Genomic DNA, 22,300 nt, shown 5'->3' on the forward strand with positions numbered 1-22,300 from the left:
ATTTATTTATTTATTTATTTATTGCATGCTGACAATAATTCTTGGTAAGCATTGCTGGTTGGCGTACAGGTGCCCCTTGATGAAAATAAAATAAAAAAAGCAAAGCCCCCCCCACTCCATAAGAGAAAGAGGTTCCTTCCTGAACCTCTTGGGAGAACAGAATAACAGAGTTGGAAGAGACCTTAGAGATCTTCTAGTCCAACCACCTGCTCAGGTAGGAAACCTTACAACAACACATGGTTGTCCAATCTCATTCCCTTTTGCACCTTGAAGCCTCAGCATTGAGAGCTACTAAGCAATCCCGCTAAGGACTTAAACGTTGGACTCTATGGTGCTGTTGATCCATGAGACGTAGGGAGCAGTCCGGGTGTAAATCCCAGGTTTCCGCCAATTGCCACAAACAGTGGATCCAGTGGTCACAATGCCTTCAGCAATGCCATTGCAAACAATAGGTCCACCGGAATCTCCCTAAGAAGCAAATCAGAGTCAGTCCCAGTTTTAATATTACTATTATTAGTAATACCTTGCTTCAAATCTCACTGTCCATGAGATCTTCCATCTATTCCTATCACTGACCTACTTTGTAAAGATGAGGTAGAGAAAATATTTGCCAAATATTTTGAACCTATGTGCAGTGTGTATTCCTGGTTGTCCAATTTTGTTTCGCTGTGTCCTTTTTTTAAAAAAAAGAAAAACCCTCCATTTGATTTTTGGAATGCTTTTTTTTAACTATTAACATTGCTAAAAATTTGCAGCAAGAAAGCATTTCCTTTTCTTCTTGTATTTTAAATTTGCTTTTTCCACTGTATTGCTGATAATTTTCCATAAGTCTTAACCTTCAAGAAAAAGCCTCTTTCAGAAACCAGGACTGGCAGGAGAGCATTCAGTAGATTGTAGATAAGAGTTTTGTTTTTAATTGTTCTCAAGCTTCCATGAACAAAGAAAATAGTCAAGCCAACCTTGGGAATGACTGAGAATGTATCTTACCCAAACCCATTTTGATGTTTTTACTTTGCAAATGTTTCTTTTGCTTTTATTCAGAATACAGTGCTCTTTTCTATGGCTATGCATGCATATTATTGGATTCTGTAACTCTTTTGATGTAACTGGGCAGATGACTATTTCTAAACCAACCAACTTTTGCTTTGAAGTTCTTGGTTGTGCAAACAAAAGTAAATGTAATCCATTTCCCCGGATTCCCCCTTTTCATACGGAAACCGCACTTAATCATAGTACTCTAATAAATTGCTTTTAAATAACCTTCCAACTTGGTTGCTTATTGGAAAAAGTAACCCGAGGCAGAACCTGGGGCCAGATTTGGCCATCAGCATCTTTCCAACCTTTTTTTCTTTTTTCTTCTGTACATATTATTATTATTATTATTTATTAATTATTATCTCTTTTATTCATTAAACTTGAAACTCAGTCAATTGAACTTTTAAAGATGTATCACAAATATCATTGACTGGGGCCAATGGTTGATACGAGTTGCTGCCAGCATCCTAGGTATCAACCAAGTATCTTCTTAAGATGTACGATGAAGGTATTCAAAGGCAAGAGAGGAAGTAAATAGGAATTAAAAATAACTTTTATCTCCATCATATTATTCTGCAACTCCTACTTACAACAACACCCTCCATTTTGGGATCGTGATTATTCACCCTCTGCTGTCCTGGGAAGCTGCTTAGAGTTATTTTAGTTATTGGGTTAGCATACAATGGATAAGTAAATAAAGTGGATAGATAGATGAGAGACAGAGAAAAAAAGAGAAGGAGATGAGAAAGAGAGAGAGAGAGAGAGAGATATGCAGATAGACACATAGAATCACACAGAATAATAGGGCTGGAAGGGACCTGGGAGGTTTTCTAATCCAACCCCCTGCTCAGGAAAACCCTATAGCCGTGATGGTGAACCTGTGGCACGTGTGCTGGCACGCAAGCTGCAGGCAAACTTACCTCACTGTGCAAGCGTGCGCCTCATAGCTGATTTATTTCCGGTTGGTTTGAGACTTTTTTCGGCCTCCCAGAGGCTTGGAAAAAGCCTCTGCAAGGCTTTTCAGGATGAATTATAGGCCCATTTTGTCACTTCCTGTAATACCGGAAGTGACAAAATGGGCCTATAATTCGTCCTGAAAAGCCTTGCAGAGGCTTTTTCCAAGCCTCTGGGAGGCCGAAAAAGGCCTCAAACCAGCCGAAAAACCAGCTGTGAGGTGCGGTGCAGGTAAGGGGGTGGCGAGAGGGAGGATTGCACATGCATTTTGCATTCTGGGTGCTGGCACATGAGTGTGTGCATGCTAGTGCACGTGCAATTTTTCACACAGGAGCCCAAAAGGTTAGCCACCACTGCCCTATAGCATTCTGGACAAATGGCTGTCCAATCTCTTCTTGAAAATCTCCAGTGTTGGAGCACCAACAACTTCCAGAGGTAAGCTGTTCCACTGATTAATTGTCCTCAGTGTCAGGAAATTTCTTCTTGTAGATAGATATATGATAAATGATGGAAGATGGATGGCTGGATAGATGGATAGATAGATAGATAGATAGATAGATAGATAGATAGATAGATAGATAGATAGATAGATAGATAGATAGATAATAGATAGATAGATAGATAGATAGATAGATAGATAGATAGATAGATAGATAGATAGATAGATAGATATAGATGATATACAGTAGATAGATGATAGATATAGATAGATGATAGATGTAGATAGATGATAGATAGATATACATTAATAGGGACATAGAAAAAAATAGCAGGATAGCCACAGAAACATAAAGTATGGCTGAATATATTATGTGCAGCCTGTGGGTGGTGAGTGAGATCTGGCAGGCCTACTACCTGCAATAGAGCATTCATGTTCAAAGGCAGTCTATCCTGAACAAGTTTCAATTCAAATACCCAGGTGTGAGAAGCCATGGGAAGAAAGCAGGGGATGAAGAACAAGCTTTGTGTGAGAAAAGGCTGCGGAGTTTAGGCCAATGGGAAGCCTTAATTAACTCACTGAAACTTTGGCTGAGAATTCACTCTCACAGTTTCCTAGATTCTGCTTTACCCCAGACTAGCATGACAAAGAAGTCCTCCTTCTTCCCCCCACTCCTCCCACCAGCCCTATAATCACCTTGCAGGAATCTTTCTTTCTGGATTCAGCGCACATCATGTTCTCTGTCACGCTGCCGTCATGGTATCGCCTCATATTGCATTGATTTCGATCGATGATGCTGAGCTGAACGAACTGCAGCTTGTCTGGTTTCTTTCCCGTATTGCTAATAATGCCCCAGCCGGCCACTTCACACCGAGTATGTTCAGGGACATCATTGTTTACAGTCTGATATGGCAGGATCCGCACATGTGACCCAAGAACCGCGGGCTCTGCAAGCTAATTTTGAGAGAACCAGAGATGAAGGAAGCAAACTGTATCCAGGTCCAGGATATCAATTCCTTCAGATTAACAGAATTGGAAAGGACCTTGAAGGTCATTTAGTCCAACCCCCTGCCCAAGCAGGAGACTCTACACCAGTGGTTCCCAAACTTTTTCAGTCCACCGCCCCCTTTGTGCTACAAACTCATCCTCGGTGCCCCCCACCCAGGGGTGGGATTTATATTTCTGTGGGTGTGGCCTAATTTGAGGGTGTGGCTTGCTGGTCACGTGACTGGCTGGTGTAGCTTGCTGGCTGGGCATGGCTTGCTGGTCACATGACCGGATAGGTGTGGTTTGGTGGTCATGTAACTGGGTGGGCGTGGCCAGGTGACTGGTAAACCAAATACAAATGGTCCTCACTTAATGGCCGGTTGTTTAGCAAGTGTTCTAATTTATGACTGGCCTCCCCAGAGCTACTTGACCTGTTTTTGGAGTTTTGACAGCCATGCACATACATACACACACACACACACTCCCTTCTAATCCCGCTGGAGCAGGTCATTGGACTAGAATCGGCAAAGCATCTCTGATTAGATTCTAGTAGTGAATAAAATCTAATCAGAGAAGCTTTGCCGATTCTTGTTGATTTATTTTATTTTTATTTCTTTATTTTATGTTGCTGAATTGGATTGACATGTGTGTCCCTTCTTGTGCACAACCCAGAAGCTTTTGTGATTCTTTGCAGCAAAAATTACCGACCTCTGGCTTTGCTTGACTTTTCAAACGTGCCACCACTGCCGCGTTTTAGGTGCCAGCCCCGCAGGTCCACCCCATTGAGCCCGCTGCACCGGAGGGACTTGTCCAAGCAAGTCTGAGTGAAGCAGTGCACCAAGTCAATGGGGTGAGCCTGAGAGAGGGAAAGAGAGAGAGAGAAAAGAAAGAGAGAGAGAAAGAGAGAAGGAAGAAAAGAAAGAGAAAAGGGAAAGAAAGAAAAAGGGACAGATGAAGAAAGAGGGGGGGATGGAAGGAAGGGACAGAGAGTAAAAGAAATAAAGGAGGGAGGGAGGAGAAAGATAATGAGATATCTATTCTGGTCCAATCACCTGCTCCAGCAGGGTTAGAAGGGAGTGTGTGTGTATGTGTTCTCCTTGTAATTTACCACTACAATTTGGTTTTGCCTTCTTCAGAATTGGCACTTTAAAACATTGGGGAAAAGTAATTTTTTAGGGTGGAGATCTGGTCCAATGGATCCTGTTTAAAGCCTCAACAAAATGTGAGAGCTTCCTGATAGTCTTGGCCATGTTTCGTCCACAAAACCTTTAACAGAAGCCAAAGATGTTTCAATGTGCTGGCAAAGATTTTTCAGTGTGGAAAAGGGCCTCAGACTAAACTAGGCCTCATTTCAATCTGATGCGCCTGGTCTCTCTCTCTCTCTCATTCTCTCCCCCTCCCTCCCTCCCTCCCTCCCAAACTGGCTTTGCTGTACTTTCCCAATGTGCCTGCGAGGCTGGTGCTTCGAACATGGATGGATGGATAGAGAGACAGAGAGAGACAGGTGGATAGGTAGGTAGGTAGGTAGATAGTTAGATATTGGTAGATAGATGGGTAGGTAGGTAGACAGAAAAACAGGCAGGCAGGCAGGTAGGCAGGAAGGCAGGCAGGCAGACCTTTTGGATGGATGTATGGATGGATAGACAGACAGACAGAATGCGACAGCGATGGCACTTTGGGAAAGTAAAGCAAAGCCGCTGTCACCGCATTCAAGGTGCCGGCTCCGGAGCGGTGCAACAGTCAATGGGGTGAGCCTGCAGTGCCGGCGCCTTGAATGCCCCCCTGCCGCCTTTTAGCACCCCTCTGCCAGCCCCCTTGGGGGCGCTAAGAGGCGGCAGGGGGGCATTCGAGGCGCCGGCACTGCAGGCTCACCCCATTGATTGTTGCACCGGAGAGGTGCAAGGGGCTCAGTGGGGTGAGCCTGTGGAGCCGGCGCATTGAACACTATGGCGGCACATTGCAAAAGTAGAGCAAAGCTGCCTGCCCTGGGCTTCCTCGACCCTGCCCTGCTCTGGGAAGGAGGGAACAGCACTGCCCTCTATGACATGAGTGCCTCGAGAGGGGGGTGCAGCTTGAGAGGCTGATCCCTGGCAGGAGGGGCACCCTGTGAACTTGCTGTCAGGCACGGCAACTACAAAGAGGGGAGGGCTTGGCTGAGCAGGATCCTGGAGATTGGGCATGTGATCAAAGCCCCCCTTCCACTGCCTCCCCCTAGGTCAGGGGTCTGCAACCTTAAACAATCAGAGCCATTTGGACCTGTTTCCCACAGAAAACAAAACACCGGGAGCCCCAAGACATGGGTGGGCGTGGCAACTCAATGTCACTCCCACTGAGTCGCATGACACCCCCCAGGTTTTGTGGTTTTCTGTGTTTTCTATGGGGAACATGTTGCTCTCTCTCCCTCCTTTCCTCCTTCTCATCTTTCTTTCTTTTTCTCTCTCTCTCTGCCTCTTCCTCCCTCCTTCTTCCCCACTCCCCACCCCCCTTCCCAACTCCCACACCCAGGGAATAACTGTAAAGAAATTTGGCCACGTTCTTTCTGTCTCTGGAAAGATACACAAATCAACCTTGCATTTCAAAAGGAGTGACAGTCGGGCTGTTACCTCACAGCGCTACGAGGTTGCTGCCTTAGATCTCTGCTGAATCCTTGCAAAAGTGGGCAAAGACAGAGAGAGGGGGGGCAGACAGAGCTGAACTGAGTCGAATCTCCCTCCCTTTGTATCGCTCTCTCTCTCTCTCTCTCTCGCTCCCTGTCTGTGTCTCTTCTCTCTCTCTCTCTCTCTCTCTCTCTCTCGGAAAGGCCTGCGTGCTCTCCTTGGGGCTCTTCGCTGTCCCCTTTTCTTTCTTCCTTTTGGAAATCTGGGCTGGCTGAAGAACAAGAGGAGGAGGAGGAGGGAAGCCTCCACTGCGGCTTCCGCTCGTTCCTCAGCTAGCCCGGATTTCCAAAAGGAAACAAGATCTAAAGAGCCCCAAGGGGAGCACGCGGGACTTTCCGAGAGTGTGAGAAAGCTTCTTTTCTTTCTTCTTGGCGAGTTTTTGGAAATCCCGGTGGGCTGAGGAACGAGCGCAAGCCGTGGCGGAGGCTTCCTCTCCTCTCCTTCTCCTCTCGGGCGCATCACCACAGCCGGCTCCAGGGCTGTTCCGCTGCTCTTGCAGCACCTGTGCAGCACACTCACATTTAGTGCACTTTACTCCTTCCCCTCCTCCTCCGCCGCCTCCTCCTGGAGCCCATTACAATGCGGTGCATCGGAGCTGCCGCATTCGAGGCGCCGGCTCCGGAGCGGTGCGACAGTCAATGGGGTGACCGTGCAGGGCCTCGAACGCGCCCCCTGCCACCTCTTAGCGCCCCCCTAAGGCATCCCACCGGCCCCCAGGGGGTGGTACCGCCCCCTTTGGGAACCACTGCTCTACACCATTTCTGACAGATGGCAGTAAATTCTTTCATTTAAATCAGGGGTCTCCAACCTTGGCAACTTTAAGACTTGTGGACTTCAACTCCCAGAATTCCTCAGCCAGCTTTGCTGGCTGAGGAATTCTGGGAGTTGAAGTCCACAAGTCTTAAAAGTTGCCAAGGTTGGAGACCCCTGATTTAAATCATCAATTTCAGTTTTATCCCCAATAGCCAATATTCTATTGCCATAAAACAGGAAGAACGGGTAAGCATTAGGTTGGGAGATCAATTCTAGGTAGCGACAAATGTTTCTTTCCTGCTGGGCAGAGAAAAAATATTTGCTGTGAACTCCACATGGTGTCAGGAAGGGAATCTGTCCAGTCAATGCTCAGCTCCATCCACACTGCCTCAAACAGGGATTAAAGGGTTGTAAAAAAAGGAGTTGATCCTGAAAGTGGGAAAATAAAACAGGACCTAAGTTTGCACCAAACCCCACTTTGTATGATGGTTTAGTAAGATTCGGACATGTTCCTGCAAAACCTTGCACGGAACAATACAAAAAAGATAAAAAGGGAATTTTAATTTTTGTTGAATGTGCTTCATCTAGTGTTTATTTCCTTTTATCAACATGCACAAATACTAACAACAGAGATATTAATACTGTATTAAGTAATTAGTTTAAGACTAAAATTATAATTACATAACTAACACTTTGATATGAATTACATCCTTTTTTTAACCTTAGACTGCACTTAGTTTTGGATAAAAAAATAAACAATCTTATGCTTGGAACAATGACATCCTAAATGGCAATTAATATTGAAAAGAACTTTTACTTTTCTCTTTTTATTTCCAACACTTTGAGCTTTTTAAATAATGGCATGTTAATTGTTTTAAATCATGTTATACAGATTTTATTGCAATGAAATAGCACAATGCATGATGATGTACAACATTACAACAAAAGGAAAACAACAGAAAAAAAGAGAATTATCAATATGAGTGCACTTTCTGCAATTGCTTTTAATCATACGCATGCTGTATGTGGAAAATATAGAATTAAAAGGACATACAAACTTAAATACAGGATGCATCTAAAAACAAGGAAGAGGTTCAGTGCGTTTAGTTATATGCTCATTTACAGGGCTGCCTATCTGATATTTTGATTCTAGGCAACTCACAATTATCTGTTCTGCAATTATGAATGCCATCTTGACTTTTTTAATGCCATCCTCCCCAGAACCCTATGTGAGTGTGCAATGGTCTGTGCAAAATGTGATTTGACAAAAACGAGAAAAGAGAGGATTTTAATGCCTCAGTCCTGTGGTGCGATTCAACTGGTGTAACAACCAGTTCGGTGAGCATGCGTTTTGTGCACGCAATCTACGTTTAAAAAAGCCCATTTTCAACGGAATTACTTACCTTCTGCTGCAGTGCCGGTGTCTGAAACAGCTGAGGCGTGGCAAAACCGCTCTGCCATGCAAATCAGCTGTGCTAAAAAACCAGGAAATAAAACACAGGAAAGAATGGGGAAACACTCACTGGAACTACCGGTTCACTCGAACCAGTCCGAACCAGTAGATCCCACCCCTGCCTCAGTCCCAATTCAGAATCAAGTAGCTCCTGCTTTTGGCGTTAAGGAGACATCTCCCTTGACCTTTTAATGACCAAGGTGCACACAGTCCCAAAAGGTAATAGAGTCAGCAGAAAAACCAAATTGGATTTCGTTTCCTCTTAAATTGGCGCTGCAAATAATATTTTTAATAGGATGGCCACCCAGAGCATTGATCATTCTCACTCCCATTCCATCAAAAGCCACCACTTAGCAGCAATTTTTTAATGGGCCTGTGGAGAGTATATAGGTAGTCCTCGACTTACAACCATTCGTTTAGTGGCCAAAGTTTCAACAGCACCGAAAAAAGGGCCTTATGACCACTTTTCACACTTATGACCGTTATGGTGACCATTATGGTCATGTGAACAAAATTCAGTTGCTTGGCAACTGGCCTGTGCTTATGATGGTTGCAGTGTCCCAGGGTCACATGATGATCCTCTTTTGCGGCCTTCTGACAAGCCAAGTCAATGGGAAAGCCAAATTCGCTTAAGAACCGTGTGTTGACAACTGCAGTGATTCACTTAACAACCGTGGCAAGAAAATGGGGCAAAATTCACTGAACTCCTGTCTTGCTTAGCAATGGAAGTGTGGGGCCAAAAATGGAATTATCGTGTTCATAAGTCAAAGGCTATTTGTACACTCAAATCAGAAGATCTCAAGATTCCTTCACAACTCTGGTTGTGTTGAAACTGAAAGAAGAAGGTCTATGAAGATTCCCAGTCATCCAGGTCATGGTTGTCCCAAAGGTGCTTCTTTAAGAGGCAGCTGGACTTTCTGGTTATTCTTTGAAGATGTTTTACTTCTCTGAAGAAGCTGAAGAAGCTTCTTGGACGAGAAGTGAAATGTCTTCAAAGAATAACAAGAAAGCCCAGCTGCCTCTTGAAAAAAAAAAAAAAGCACCTTTGGGACAACTGAAAGAAAACGATTCTCCCGAATCAGAAGGGCTAATGTTAAATCTGCAAAAGACAAAGAACAAAAAAACCAGACGGCTTTTCTCCAGTGGGACTCAAATCGGTTTGCTATGTTCGTGGGTAGGTGTCTTGACTGAAGGTCTTAATGGTGAATTCCCAATAAGATGCACAACCTACCTAAGATACAGGAACCTCTCCTTAGGTGAGGGAGAGAAGGAATAAAGTCACTTGCCTGAAAGCGGGATCACCATGACATTGACGCATGATGGCTCTGTGGCGGCTTAAGAAGGAAAGACATTGTTTTTGCGGGAGGTAAAAGAGACAGATAGTCATTTAAAGCATAGCTGGGAGTTAAAACAGAGTCAGTATCATGGGATCAGAAGCTAACGATGGGTTGGCCGGATTGTTCTGTTGCAGCTGAAAATCAGATGTTGGGAAAGTTATGGGAAGACACCAAAGAACAAGATTATCAGTAGAAGTTGAAGACACTAAGGTCAGACCAGATAAAAGTACTGTATTTACCAGACTATAAGCCGCTACTTTTGCCCCACGCTTTGAACCCTGCGGCTTGTACAACAATGCAGCTTATCTATAGATTTTTCTTCGCTAACTGCCATCAAGGAGCGCAAAAACGTGACAGACGTAAGAGGTCAATGCAAAGAAGAAGACGCTGCCGGTAGTTTTTGGCGCACTCGACGCAAGCAGCGCGACATGCACGAACGCAAAATATTTTTCACACCCTCATCATGGAAAGGACACGAAGAAAAGCATATGATGCAGCTTTTAAGTTGAAAGCAATCGATCTGCAATCCAGGAAGGAAATAAGAGCTGCTGCACGTAAGCTTGGCATTAATGAATCAATGGTGAGATGTTGGAGACGTCTGGCCGCATGCGAAGAGCATTCTTCTCTTTCTGTGTAAATATCTCATTTCACAACGTATATATCTGCGGCTTATAGTCTGGTGCGGCTAATATATGTAAAAATATTTTTTTCTTTTAAAATTTAGTGGATGCGGCTTGCATTCCGATGTGCTCTATAGTCCGGAAAATACGGTAATCTTTGCTTGACAACTGAATGTACACTTTGATAATCATAGGTCAGTTGTCCAATTGCGGAAGACTGTTATCTACACAGAACCCGCTCCTGGAGATATCTGGGATGCAAGAGGCTTTGTCAATGATAACAGAAAGAGGCTGGTAAGCGTTTCAGATCAAGAGAGAAGATACATAGGGAGAGACAAGAGAAGAGCATCTTCTGTCAGGCTTCCCATGTGAACCAGATAGGAAATTAGACAGAACACAGGTAGTCTTTGACTTACAACCATTTGTTCAAAGTTACAACGGCACTGAAAAAAAGTGATCTATGACCATTTTTCACACAACCATTGTAGCAACCCCATGGTCACATAATCAAAATTCAGATACTTGGCAACTGGCTGATATTTATGAGAGATGCAGTATCATGTAGGGTCATGTGATTACTTTCTGTGATCTTTTGACCAGCCAAGTCAACGGGGAAGCCAGATTCACGTAACAAACACGTTAGTAACGTAACTGCAGGCGATTCACTTAACGACCGTAGTAAGCAAGGGCAAAACTCACTGAACAACTCTCTCGCTTAGCAACAAAAGTTTTGGGCTCCATTGTGGTCGCAGGTGGAGGGCTATCTGTAGAATCTTGTACATGTGGTACAAAGTATGATTGGTCTGCTGTCACCTTTACAGCTTGATAACTTAGGGGGAGAAACCCACAGGAGCTGCTTGCCCGATCACTATAAAGCTGTGGACCCCGTTCCCTCTTTATCTAGGGAGAACTTCTTCGTCAGCTCCTTCCCACATGCCATTACATTTTCTTAAAAGGCAAAATCGATCTAAGCCATGGAATGCCCACCTGGATCAGCAAGAGATCGTGGAGAATGGTGTCTTCGCTGCTCCCTGGGTGAGGAATGAGTTGACGGATTCCATACAGACGCTTGTTCGGTTCGGTTTCTGAGAGCGAATGGGCTCCCAAGAGGATCTGTAGCGTCCCGTTTTTCCTGCACCAGAGATTGTGGTTAGTCTGAATAATCAGGACCCCCTATGTCAACAGGTCTCTAGCATGCCTCCTTCTCCTACAACCCTTTGGAGAATGGTGTCTTCCATCATTTTTAGGTTGATGCATGGTCTAATTTTTTAATTGTTCTAATTGTCAGGAAAGTTCTCCTTAGTTCTAGGTTGTTTCTCTCCTTGATTATTTTCATTGTTTCTTGTTCAATAAATGTGGAAACATAAAGAGTTAAAACCTCAGTGGAATCTTTTCAGCTCTGTTCATGTTTTGCTTGTGATTCTAAACGTAATCAAATTTCAATTGAAGGACTTAATACTCTCTGAGCTTGGTTGTTTTCTTACAGACATTTCATTACGTAAACTAACTAGGTAACATCCTCGGTGCTAGTGATGACTCAACCAAGGACCATTCATTTCAACTCTACAAAGAGAGCTATAAATATTCTCTTTTATTAGAATTACAGTTGATCACGAAGGAAAGTCAAATTAAAAATAAATGGATTTTAAAAAGCGAGAGATCTAAGAAGACTGAGTCAAAACTAAGTATGACAACTTCTTGGAATTGGTTTTCATATCAGCGTATGATTATAGCCCGGTGGCGGCTAACCTTTTTAGGCTCTTGTGCCAAAAATTGTGTGCGTGCTCACATGCCAGCACCCAAAAGGCAATGTGTGCCCCCCCACGCCTCCTGCACATGCGCGCACGGTCCCCTTGCCCCTCACCCCCTTACTTGCACTGCCCCTCACAGCTGATTTTCAGCTGGTTTGAGGCCTTTTTTGACCTCCCAGAGGCTTGAAAAAAGCCTCTGCAGGCCGAATAGGCCCGTTTCGTCACTTCTGGTATTACAGGAATTGACAAAATGGGCTATTTGGCCTGCAAAAATGGCCTCAAACCAGCCAAAAATCAGCTGTGAGGCGCTTGCATGCGCAGTGAGGTAATTCTGCCTGCAGCTTGTGTTCCAGCACAAATGGCTCTGTGTGCCACCTGTGGCATGTGTGCCATAGGTTCACTATCACGGATATAGCTTGTTAATGAGATAAAAAGTTAATCAAAGGAAACTTATGAGTCAACCAACCAACTACATATGAGGTTGGCTAAGTTTGCACTGTGGGGCTTGTTTAAATAGACAGTTTTGCTGAATATACTACGTACAGAGTGGCTGTGTTTGTGTAACTGTATTTGCCCTCTGAAACAACAAGTCATCCCTTGATAACAGTCTTCCAACTGACTGATTCAGAGGGCAAACATAGTTATGCAAACACAGCCACTCTGTATCTTCCAATATTTGAGGGGCTGCCCCACAGAGGAGTGGGTGTTGACCTCCAAAACACCTGAAGTTTGGACAAGAAATAATGGGTGGAAACTTATCAAAGAGAGATCCAACCTAAAATTAAGGAGAAATTTCCTGACAATGAGAACAATTAATCAGTGGAACAACTTGCCTCTAGATAGAAGTTGTGGGTGCTCCATCACAAGGTTTTTAAGAAGAGAGTTGGGCAGCCATTTGTCTGGAATGGTATAGGGTCTCCTGCTTATTATAAGAATATAGCTGTTCAAACTTTAAACATCACCCCAGAAGGGAGGGAGGGAAGAGAAGGAAGGAAGAGGAGGAGGGAGGGAGGGAGGGAGGGGGAAGGGGAAGGAGGGATAAGGGAAAGGGACTGTGTCCATGTCTAAAAACCAGCAAGATATTACCTAATAATGAATTTGGAGATGTTTGTATCTTCCAACATGCATCTTCTTTTTTTCTTTTTATAGTTTCCTCCTCTCTGAACAACTGCCAATAATTAAGGCAGCAGATACCACCAAATGGTTGCCTTTTTGTAGGCAAAGGAGTGAATTTCTGTGGTGGATTACATCTGTCTGCCTGCTAATTTCTGAACATTCAAGCTGGTCTAAAGCACAAGAGGAGGCAGGGCCGGTTATATGGAAGTAAACTGCTCCAAACTTGTTTGCAGAAAATACGACTTCAGCAACAGAGTGGTCAATGCCTGGAACGCCCTACAGGCTCAACCCCTCACAGCTTCAACCTCAAACTGTCTGCCGTGGATCTCACCCCATTCCTAAGAGGTCCTTAAAGGGGGCGTGTGTAAACGCACCAGCGTGGCTACTGTCCCTGTCTTACGGTCCCCATTTATCTCTATTTACTCCTTTGTTCTGGTTCCTGTTCATACACTTGTTACCTTGTACATGTTTGACAAACAAACCAACAAATAAATATTCCTGACTGGTGGACCGATTCCTTGCTGTTACCCAAAGTGGAAAATGAGCTTTGCATCTTCAGTCACCAGAGGAGAAACCTCACACTCACGTTTCCTCCAAGCAATGGGCTGCGCTGAGCACCCACTGAGCGGTGATCAGGAACCCGCCGCAGAGATGCTTCCCGTCCTCCTGCAGAGATGCCATGTAAGGCCTGTGATGTGGGGCACTCTCTGATCCCCCCAGGATACGGCCCCTGGGACGATTTGCTGGGAGGGAGAAAATGCTGTGTTTTAACCTGCATCCTGGAAAACCACTTTACTTCTGCCCTAAACCCAGACAGGAACATGCATAGGGCCGCATTTCAATATGTAATTGAACAGGCTGGTGGGAAAGGAATACGGAATTCAAAATCCCCGTGGCTACCAATCTGTGGTGAAGGAGGACATGAAAATACTGCAGGATTGGATCAAACACCCCTTTTTATTGCCCCTTATGCTGGTCCAATTAGACCTGCAATTAATTGGCTTTTTTTTCCTGGAAATAAAGTGGGGGGGGGGAGATAATCATCTCTCTTTTGGAGTAGAAAAAAGCCATCAAATTAGAACTAAATTCACCCTGGCTTTTTAAAAAAATCACATCAATCTGCCTAATGTGGAGATGGCCTTGTTTTTGCAGGCCCTGGAGAACTCTCCCAGCACTGTGTTGGAAAAACAGTTTTTTTTTCCTGCCTTGTTGACAAAAATAAACACATGAAAACAGTGATGCAGTCCCTAAAATGGGCTGAAAAGTAGTTTTTTAAAAGCCCATTCGTCTAGGGAAAAATGACGTTTTTAGCTGCATGAAAAAGGCCCATCAATTTTGCAGAATGTATGTCCCCTTTATTCTGGCCTTCACTTTCATAATGTGTATATATACATATACATATACATACACACACACATACACATATACACATCTAATGCTGTTTTTTGCCCTAAATCAGAAGTGGTATTCAGCAGGTTCTGACCAGTTCTGGAGAACCGGTGGCAGAAATTTTGAGTAGTTCGGAGAACTGACAAATACCACCTCTGACTGGAGATTTTACAGTATCCCTCCCCTGCCACGCCCACCAAGCCACGCCCACAGAACCGGTAGTTTAAAAAAAATTGAATCCCATCACTGATATAAATATGTATATATAAAAGAGTCACTACCCCCATATGTTGATGAAAGTATAAGGGTGTGTACTGCTCTTTGCCCACTAAATACTACCACCTCTATTTAGAGATAGACTACCTCCATCCATGGAGGTTCCATTTCTTGGCTGATAGTACAAATTGCTAGAGAAATTCCTCCATGAATTTGGAAAATTTTGTACAACTATATCATAGGTTGTGTAATCAAATGATGGGTTGTTGTTGTTAGTTGTGAAGTTGTGTCTGACCCATCACAACCCCACGGACAACGTTCCTCCAAGCCTTCCTGTCCTCTACGATCTTCTGGAGTCCATTTAATCTCACACCTACTGCTTCAGTGACTCTGTCATGCCCCTGGTGGAGACTGACTCTGAGGGGGAGGAGGAGCAGCCGGCAGGGAGTGGAGGTGTGGCTCCGGAGGTTGGGGAGGAGGCTGGGGAAAGGCAGAGGCCGGCTGAGAAGTCAGATGAGGACCCAGGCCCATCCCCTATCTATCCAAGGGCACGCAGGGAGGAGAAGATAAGGGAGAGACGTGGTCTACTCGGGAGGAGAGGGCTTTGATCCTCTTCATGGGCTGCAGCTGTGACAACTGAATGAGAGTATGGACCTGCGTACGGGCGAATGCTGGAAACAAAGCGTGGAAATATCTCTAGTTTATGGTTCCTCTCTGAGTTTGGCGTCCTTCCCAGTGTATGTTATGGGTGGACGTCCTCCAGCCCTTATCTTGCCTGGTTTGTGTTGCTTTTTTCCTTCTTCTTGTAACTGTTTGTGTGGGAATTTTTCAGCTTGGAAGAAAGTGAAGGAATAAAAGGGGCTTCACCTGTTTTCTGTGACTGTGTTTGTTTTGTATCCCACCCTGGGTCATCACAGACTTCATCCAGCCACCTCATTCTCTGTCATCCCTTTCTTCTATTGCCCTAATCTTTCCCAGCATTAGGCTCTTTTCCAGTGAGTCCCATGGACAGCACCAAAAGGCAAAAAAAGAAAAAAAGGATGGGTAAGGAAGGGTATTTAAAGTTTTTAGAGACCAGCCTTTATGCCTCAATATCAACACCTCCATAGGATAAAAGAACTGGAGGAAGCATATGAGCAAAGATACACTACAGGTAGTCCTCGACATGTAACAGTTCAATTAGTGACCATTCAAAGTTATGACAGCACTGAAAAAATGTGACATGACCATTTTTCACACTTATGATTATTGCAGCGATCACCTTTGCAATTTTCTGACAAGCAAAGTCAACAACTGTGGCAATTAAGGTTATAAAATGGGACAAAATTCACTTAACAACTGTCTCACTTAGCAACATAAATTTTGGTCTCAATTGTGGTCATAAGTCAAGGACTACCTGTATTTTGGAAAGCTCTCTTGCCATTTCTTTTTAAAAAACTGAGCTGGCTGTTATTATTATGTCCCTGGAGGCTCCTTGTAGCTTCCTGTGTCATTTGTGGTTTCAATATTTTTTCTCTCCAGTGAATATACACAACTGCCACGTATCTTAAGGTGTGGCATCAGCCCATACCTGCCATAACTTTCCTTTGCATCTCCTAGCACCGTTACTTGCTTAAAATCTATGTTTTTTTTAAATCCACTAATATGCAAAAGATGGTCTGGTAAATCTAATCTCTGCCACTCTTAAAAATCCATTATTTGGGGAAACAAGAAGCCTACTCTTGCTCATAATTGTTAAGGAATAGAATACTTCAGCTATTCAACTAATTAAATCATGAAATAGCTACCTAGATTTTAGACTAGCTTAGGGTTGCAAAAATAGTCTCCACAATTTGTTGTTGGTTCAGAAAAGTAGGTGAATTGGAAAAACCATAATTCAATTAACCATGAGTTAAACCATAGATAAGTAAGATACACCGCATTCCTAAGACCTCACCCCATTCCTAAGAGGTCTGTAAGGGGTGTGCATAAGTACACCATCGTACCTATTATCTTGTAAGTGATTGACAAATCAAATCAAATCAATAAATAAAATAAATATCCGAAAAGGGTAGACCCTGTATTGCAGGAAAAATGTTAGGAAGGAGAAAAAATAAGATTAAACACAACTTTTGAACTGCAGCAAAAAATGCTACAGCGAGAAGAGAGGAAGGAATAAAAGTGTATTAATCAACTCACCAGAAACGGAGAAGATGCTCAAGGAAATTATTAAGAGCCAAAAGGAAAATCTAGCCATCTTTAGCTCAGGGCTCTGGGCCTTTCTTCAGATCTAATGCTGTTTTTTTGCCCTACCATAAATTCAGCGGGACAAACATCAGAGTTCCGGGAAGGCCTTTCTTTTATCAATCCCAGTGATGTCCTTGACGTCAGCATTTTGCAGCAAAACAAAGAGATAAATGATACTCCCTGTTATTTGTTTTGGCCCAGAAACCTTTGGGAAGGAACCACACTTGAAATCTCCTTGAAAGTGAACTTTGAGAAAATCGTTTGCTTTTAATTTGAACTCGCCCCCTTTGAAGACATTCCTGCAGAGATATCACCAGAAGGGGAGGGGGAACAGGGACTCGAATTAGTTTTCTTTCCCTCCAATGATCCCTTTTAGATCAGGGGTGTCCAATCTCAACAACTTTAAGACTTGTAGACTTCAACTCCCAGAATTCTCCCAGAATTCCCACAATCCTGGCTAGGGAATTCTGGGAGTTGAAGTCCAGAAGTCTTAAAGCTGCCGTGGTTGGACACCCCTGCTTCAGATGGAGACACGGATGAGACAGTGCAGATTCTTCTAAAATGTATTATAAAGAAAGGCCTTGCTTGGCCCTAGGATCAGACTGATCCATGCACATGGAATGAACCTTATCAAGTACAAAGTTCCTCCATGAGGAAACAGAAACAAAAATGTGAAAGCTATCTATTTATTTAATCAATTTATCTGACTGCTTGTCTGGCAAACACAATTCCTGGCAGCTAACATGTAAAAACAATCTATGTGAGTATGCACTGATATCTTGCCTTCATTCTTTTTATAAATAACTCAAGCCAGTGAATATATATATAAATCTTTCCTCCTCCTATTTTCCCCACAATAACAACCCTGTGAGGTGGGCTGGACTGAGAGTGAGTGACTGGTCCAAAGTCACCCAACCGCCTTTCATATCTCAGTTCGGACTAGAACTCCTAGCCTCCTGGTTTGTAGTCTGGTGCCTTAAATACTAGAGAAATACTAAATATTAATAATGAAAGAATGGCAGTGTAACAATGGTTCCTCCACACAGATTAATTCCCTCTAAAGAACAGACAGAGACCTGCTGATTCTCAAGGCCTGGAGGATATCCAGCTCTTCAAAACTTACAAAATATGTTGGGTAAGAGAAACTGGTTTGGAGAGATCGCTTGCGATACCGATCTTGGAATCATTCTTGGTTATCAACTAAATGTGAATCAATTGTGAAATGTGGTTGGCATAATGACAAAAGCAATCTTAGACTGTCTCAACCCCCCAAAACCTCCACATCACAGGAACTAATCATTGCATTTTATTTTGCAGTAATTAGTCCTCAAGGCAGGGGTGATGTCCAGTTCTGAACATTATAATTTTAAAAGGCTTCGGACACACAAATAGCACCAGGGAAGGACAATTAAGACGCTTGGGAGAAAGCTGTCCACAGGATCTGGTCAGAAAAATAAAATAAAAAATGATGTGGTTGATGGACATAGAAACAGTCTGAGCTATCTTGATTATTATTATTTTTTTACTATCCTCCATGGTTATCCCTGATCAGGAGTCTAGAAAGTAAACCAGACCATAGAGGTAATTTCCTCTAGTGATTAAGGATCTAGGGCTTGAGACCAGGAGACTGTAAGTTCTAGTCTCACCTTTGGCATGAAAGCCAGCTGGGTGATGCTAGCTAGGCACTCTTTCCCACCTCACAGGGTTGTTGTTGTCAAGAAATAGGAAGAGAAGGAAGTATTAGGTATTTTGCTGTCTTGAGTTCTTTATAGTAGTACAAAGACAGAATATAAAATGAAAAATAAATAAAAACCAAATGGAAGCATCTAGGAATGTTCTTGATAAAGAATGGTTTGAAAGGAGATATGATACTTCCTGAAAACTAAAGCGTTAAAACTAAAGCTAAAGTGTTGGGAGAAGTTACTCCAATTTAATTGATTCAGCAACCAATTCTTGGGGATATTTTTGTTTGCACAACTCTGATGTCTAAAAGCTCTTCTGATCAAGTTTCATTTCCTTTTGTGTATGGGTGAATGAGAATTCCAATTCAAAGTTTGTGACAAGGATGAACACCACCCAAGATTGATGATTAAAGTCAGAACAAATATTTATTGTACTTCCATTTCTAAAGAAATAAACCTCAACCCTAGAATTACTGCCTAAAGAACAGTACTGTGAGACTCAAAAGTTGCTGAGCTAAAAAGACTCAGAGATGCTTACAGAAGATTCTTGACGTTTACCATGATCTACAGAGATGGAAATGTTGTTTCACAACTTTCTTCCTCAGAATGCTTCCATTATATTCTTATGGTGGATATTAATCCTAAATAAAACGTTGTGAAGAAGTAAATTGGCCAAGTCTTTATTGGCCAAGTGTGATTGAACAGACAAGGATTTTGTCTCCGGTGCATAAATTCTCAGTGTGCATACAAACAACAAAGTGATAAATTGTAAATCATAATCCCAAGATACAATAATAAATCATAAGATGCAACCAACAAAGTGATAATCATGTTACCAATAGGAATGAGTAATAGGAAAGAGGAGAAGAATCATAGCAATACAGCCCTACTACATGGGTTAATATCTTAGGCATAAGACAGTGCTGTAGGAATACTGGTAGATATTCAGCAGAGTGATGGCATCTGGGCAAAAACTGTCTTTGTGTCTAGATGTTTTGGCCTGCAATGCCCTATAGTGGTATCCAGAGGGGAGGAGTTGAAACAGTTTATGTCCAGGATGTGAGGGGTCTATAGATATTTTCTCAGCCCTTTTTTTGGCTCGTGCAGGATATAGATCCTCAATGGAAGGCAGGCTGGTTGCAATTGTTTCTTCTGCAGTCCTAACTATCAGTTGAAGTCTGTACCAGTCCTGTTTGGTTGCGGTACCAAACCAGACAGTTATAGAAGTACAAATAACAAATGTGATAATTCTTCTGTAGAACAGTATCAGCAGTTCCTGGGGCAGTCTGAGCTTTCTGAGTTGACGTAGGAAGACATTGGCAAAGGAAGAAACCCTTTGTGACTTCATCAGGATTACATTTTCCATTGCATTTTCCATGACAGAAATTTACTCAAATATATTTTCTTCAAACAAGGATTTAAGAAAAATCTCACCAAAATAAAAAAATCTCTTTTGAGCTTTGCTACCAATCCATAGCTGACTTGTAAAGCAAAAGAGACCCAAGTTTATACAATCAGTTACTACTTCTACACTGAGTAGACATTATAGGCGGAGAGTTGGGTCATGAAATCAGGGGGTAGATCATTAATGAGACATCCAACCTAGAATTAAGGAGAAATTTCCTGACAGTGAAAACAATCAGTGGAGCAGCTTGTCTCCAGAAGTTGTGTGTGCTCCATCATTGGAGAGTTTCAAGAAGAGATTGGACAATCATTTGTCTGGAATAGTATAGGGTCTCCAGCTTGAGCAGGGGGGTTAACAGATAACAGATAATCAAAATTTATAGGTAATCTAATCCAACCCCTTGCCCAAGTGGGAGACCCTACACCATTTCTGACAGATGGGAGTCGAATCTCTTCTTGAAGGTCTCAAGTGATGGCGCTCCCACAACTTCCGAGGGCAAGTTGTTCCATTGGTTGATTGTTCTCACTGTCAGAAAGTTTCTCCTTATTTTCAGGTTAAAATCTCTCCTTGTTCAGTTTCCATCCATTATTCCTTGTCTGGCCTACAGGCGCTTTAGAAAATAGGTTGACCCCTTCCTCCCTGTGGCAGTCCCTCAGATATTGCAACACTGCTATCCTGTCTCCCCTGGTCCTTCTCTTTATTAGACTAGCCATACCCAGTTCCTGTAACCGTTCTTCGTATGTTTTAGCCTCCAGTCCCCTAATCATTCTGGTTGCTCTTCTCTTACTTTTTCTAGAGTCTCAACATCTTTTTTATAATGTGGTGACCAAAACTGGATGCAGTACTCTAGGTGTGGCCTTACTAAGGCTGATAGGTTGTTATTCTATGTTAAAAGTTTCTGCCTCTCAATAACATTTGTCAATTGAAAAAAAGGTGCTATAGACTCCTCCTGATTTATTCTACTCTGTGTCACTAGATGGTGCTCATCCTTTGTCTGCCAGACCTGACTACAAATTTCTGAAGAAAATTGTAAAGAAAACAAGATTCCATGTGGCATCACCTCCTGGCTTCTGAGTTACTGAATTACTGGGAAGATCTCATATGTGGAATAATTTCTCAGACTGATTTATAGTTTTAGGTGCCTGGCAGACCCCTTTGGTCTTTATAGGGAAATGGAACTTCCATGTACAAAAGCATTCTACCTCTGAGTCAGACGTGCCAGGGACCAAGAGTAGAGGAAAAACTTTGCTGAATACGCATCGATTTATTGTCCTGGGTTCGATCCAGTCCCTTTGCTATCAATTTGGGTGAATGGCTCCTTTACAAGCAGTCCTTGTTTAGTAACCACAATTGGGACCAGCAACACAGTCATTAAGCAAAGCAGGCGCTAAGTGAAACTGCAGCTGTAATTATCATCTTACTTTTGCGTTCCTTTGATTTATAAGCCTGTGAAGGTTGTTAACATCAGGACTGGGTGCCAAGTTTTTTTCCCCCCCATCACTGTGGTAACTGTGAATGGTCACTAAATTAGATAGTTGCTAAATAAGGACTACTGATAATTTTACTGAACTAGCTCAGGTCAAGCTAACAGGGTCTTGGAGAGGATTGCAAATCCAAAAATCTAAATTTGAAAAGAAGAATGTCAAGAGCCGGTGATCTTTAGTCACAGATATTTTTGATAGAGCAAGGAATGGGTTTGGAATTTGCACCCATAGAAATGACCCCATTCTCCCCCTTACAAATGAATCAAGGCAAACAGTGGCTCTCCCCACCATCTATTCACCCTGGCTTCTTTTGAAATGTCCCAGAATGCTGGCTCCATCTTTTAAATCAATCCCGCTGTTGCTAAGCAACCAGGCTGGCCATCTTCCAGGGAAACCCGCCTGCCACACAAGACACGCCCCTTTCTCTTCCACTGGGGTTGATCTTGGTTTTAATATAAACCTTTTCCCCTGAGTTTGGTCTCAAATGCTTCATAGGACAACTGATCAAGCACATTGTTGAGAAGATGCCTCTGGGGAGAAGAAAAAGGGTTGATCACCGATAAAAATGCCAGCCGGTACCATTGATTGATCCTCAACACAACCAGCCTAGAGCTGCAAAAAATGTAGGGTGATTTGTAGCTGAGCTGTCAGGCTGCATGGCCATCCAGAAAGAATTAAGATCACCAGAATAAAGCGTGGATTTGCTTAGAGGGTCTTTTGTGGAATCCAAAATTAACCCTGGATGTTGAAAATCAGGCTCCTTGGAATCCAGTCTTGGGAGGGGGAACTTATATGA

General features: G+C 43.0%; 1 protein-coding gene across 1 annotated transcript; it reads right to left on the minus strand.

The window, feature by feature from the left end:
* On the minus strand, window positions 1–17,016 carry CFD (complement factor D). The gene is made up of 5 exons (XM_026698907.2): window positions 16,886–17,016; window positions 13,689–13,845; window positions 11,223–11,367; window positions 3,125–3,382; window positions 1–468 (listed from the first exon to the last, which is right to left on the minus strand). The coding sequence occupies exons 1-5, from the start codon at window positions 16,941–16,943 to the stop codon at window positions 313–315; spliced, it is 774 nt and encodes a 257-aa protein (XP_026554692.1). The 5' UTR covers window positions 16,944–17,016; the 3' UTR covers window positions 1–312.
* Between the last annotated feature and the right edge of the window lie 5,284 nt (window positions 17,017–22,300).

The sequence above is a fragment of the Pseudonaja textilis genome, chromosome 1 (assembly GCF_049901715.1).
Source record: "Pseudonaja textilis isolate UNSWEBS1 chromosome 1, rPseTex1.2, whole genome shotgun sequence".
Classification (NCBI taxonomy): domain Eukaryota; kingdom Metazoa; phylum Chordata; class Lepidosauria; order Squamata; family Elapidae; genus Pseudonaja; species Pseudonaja textilis.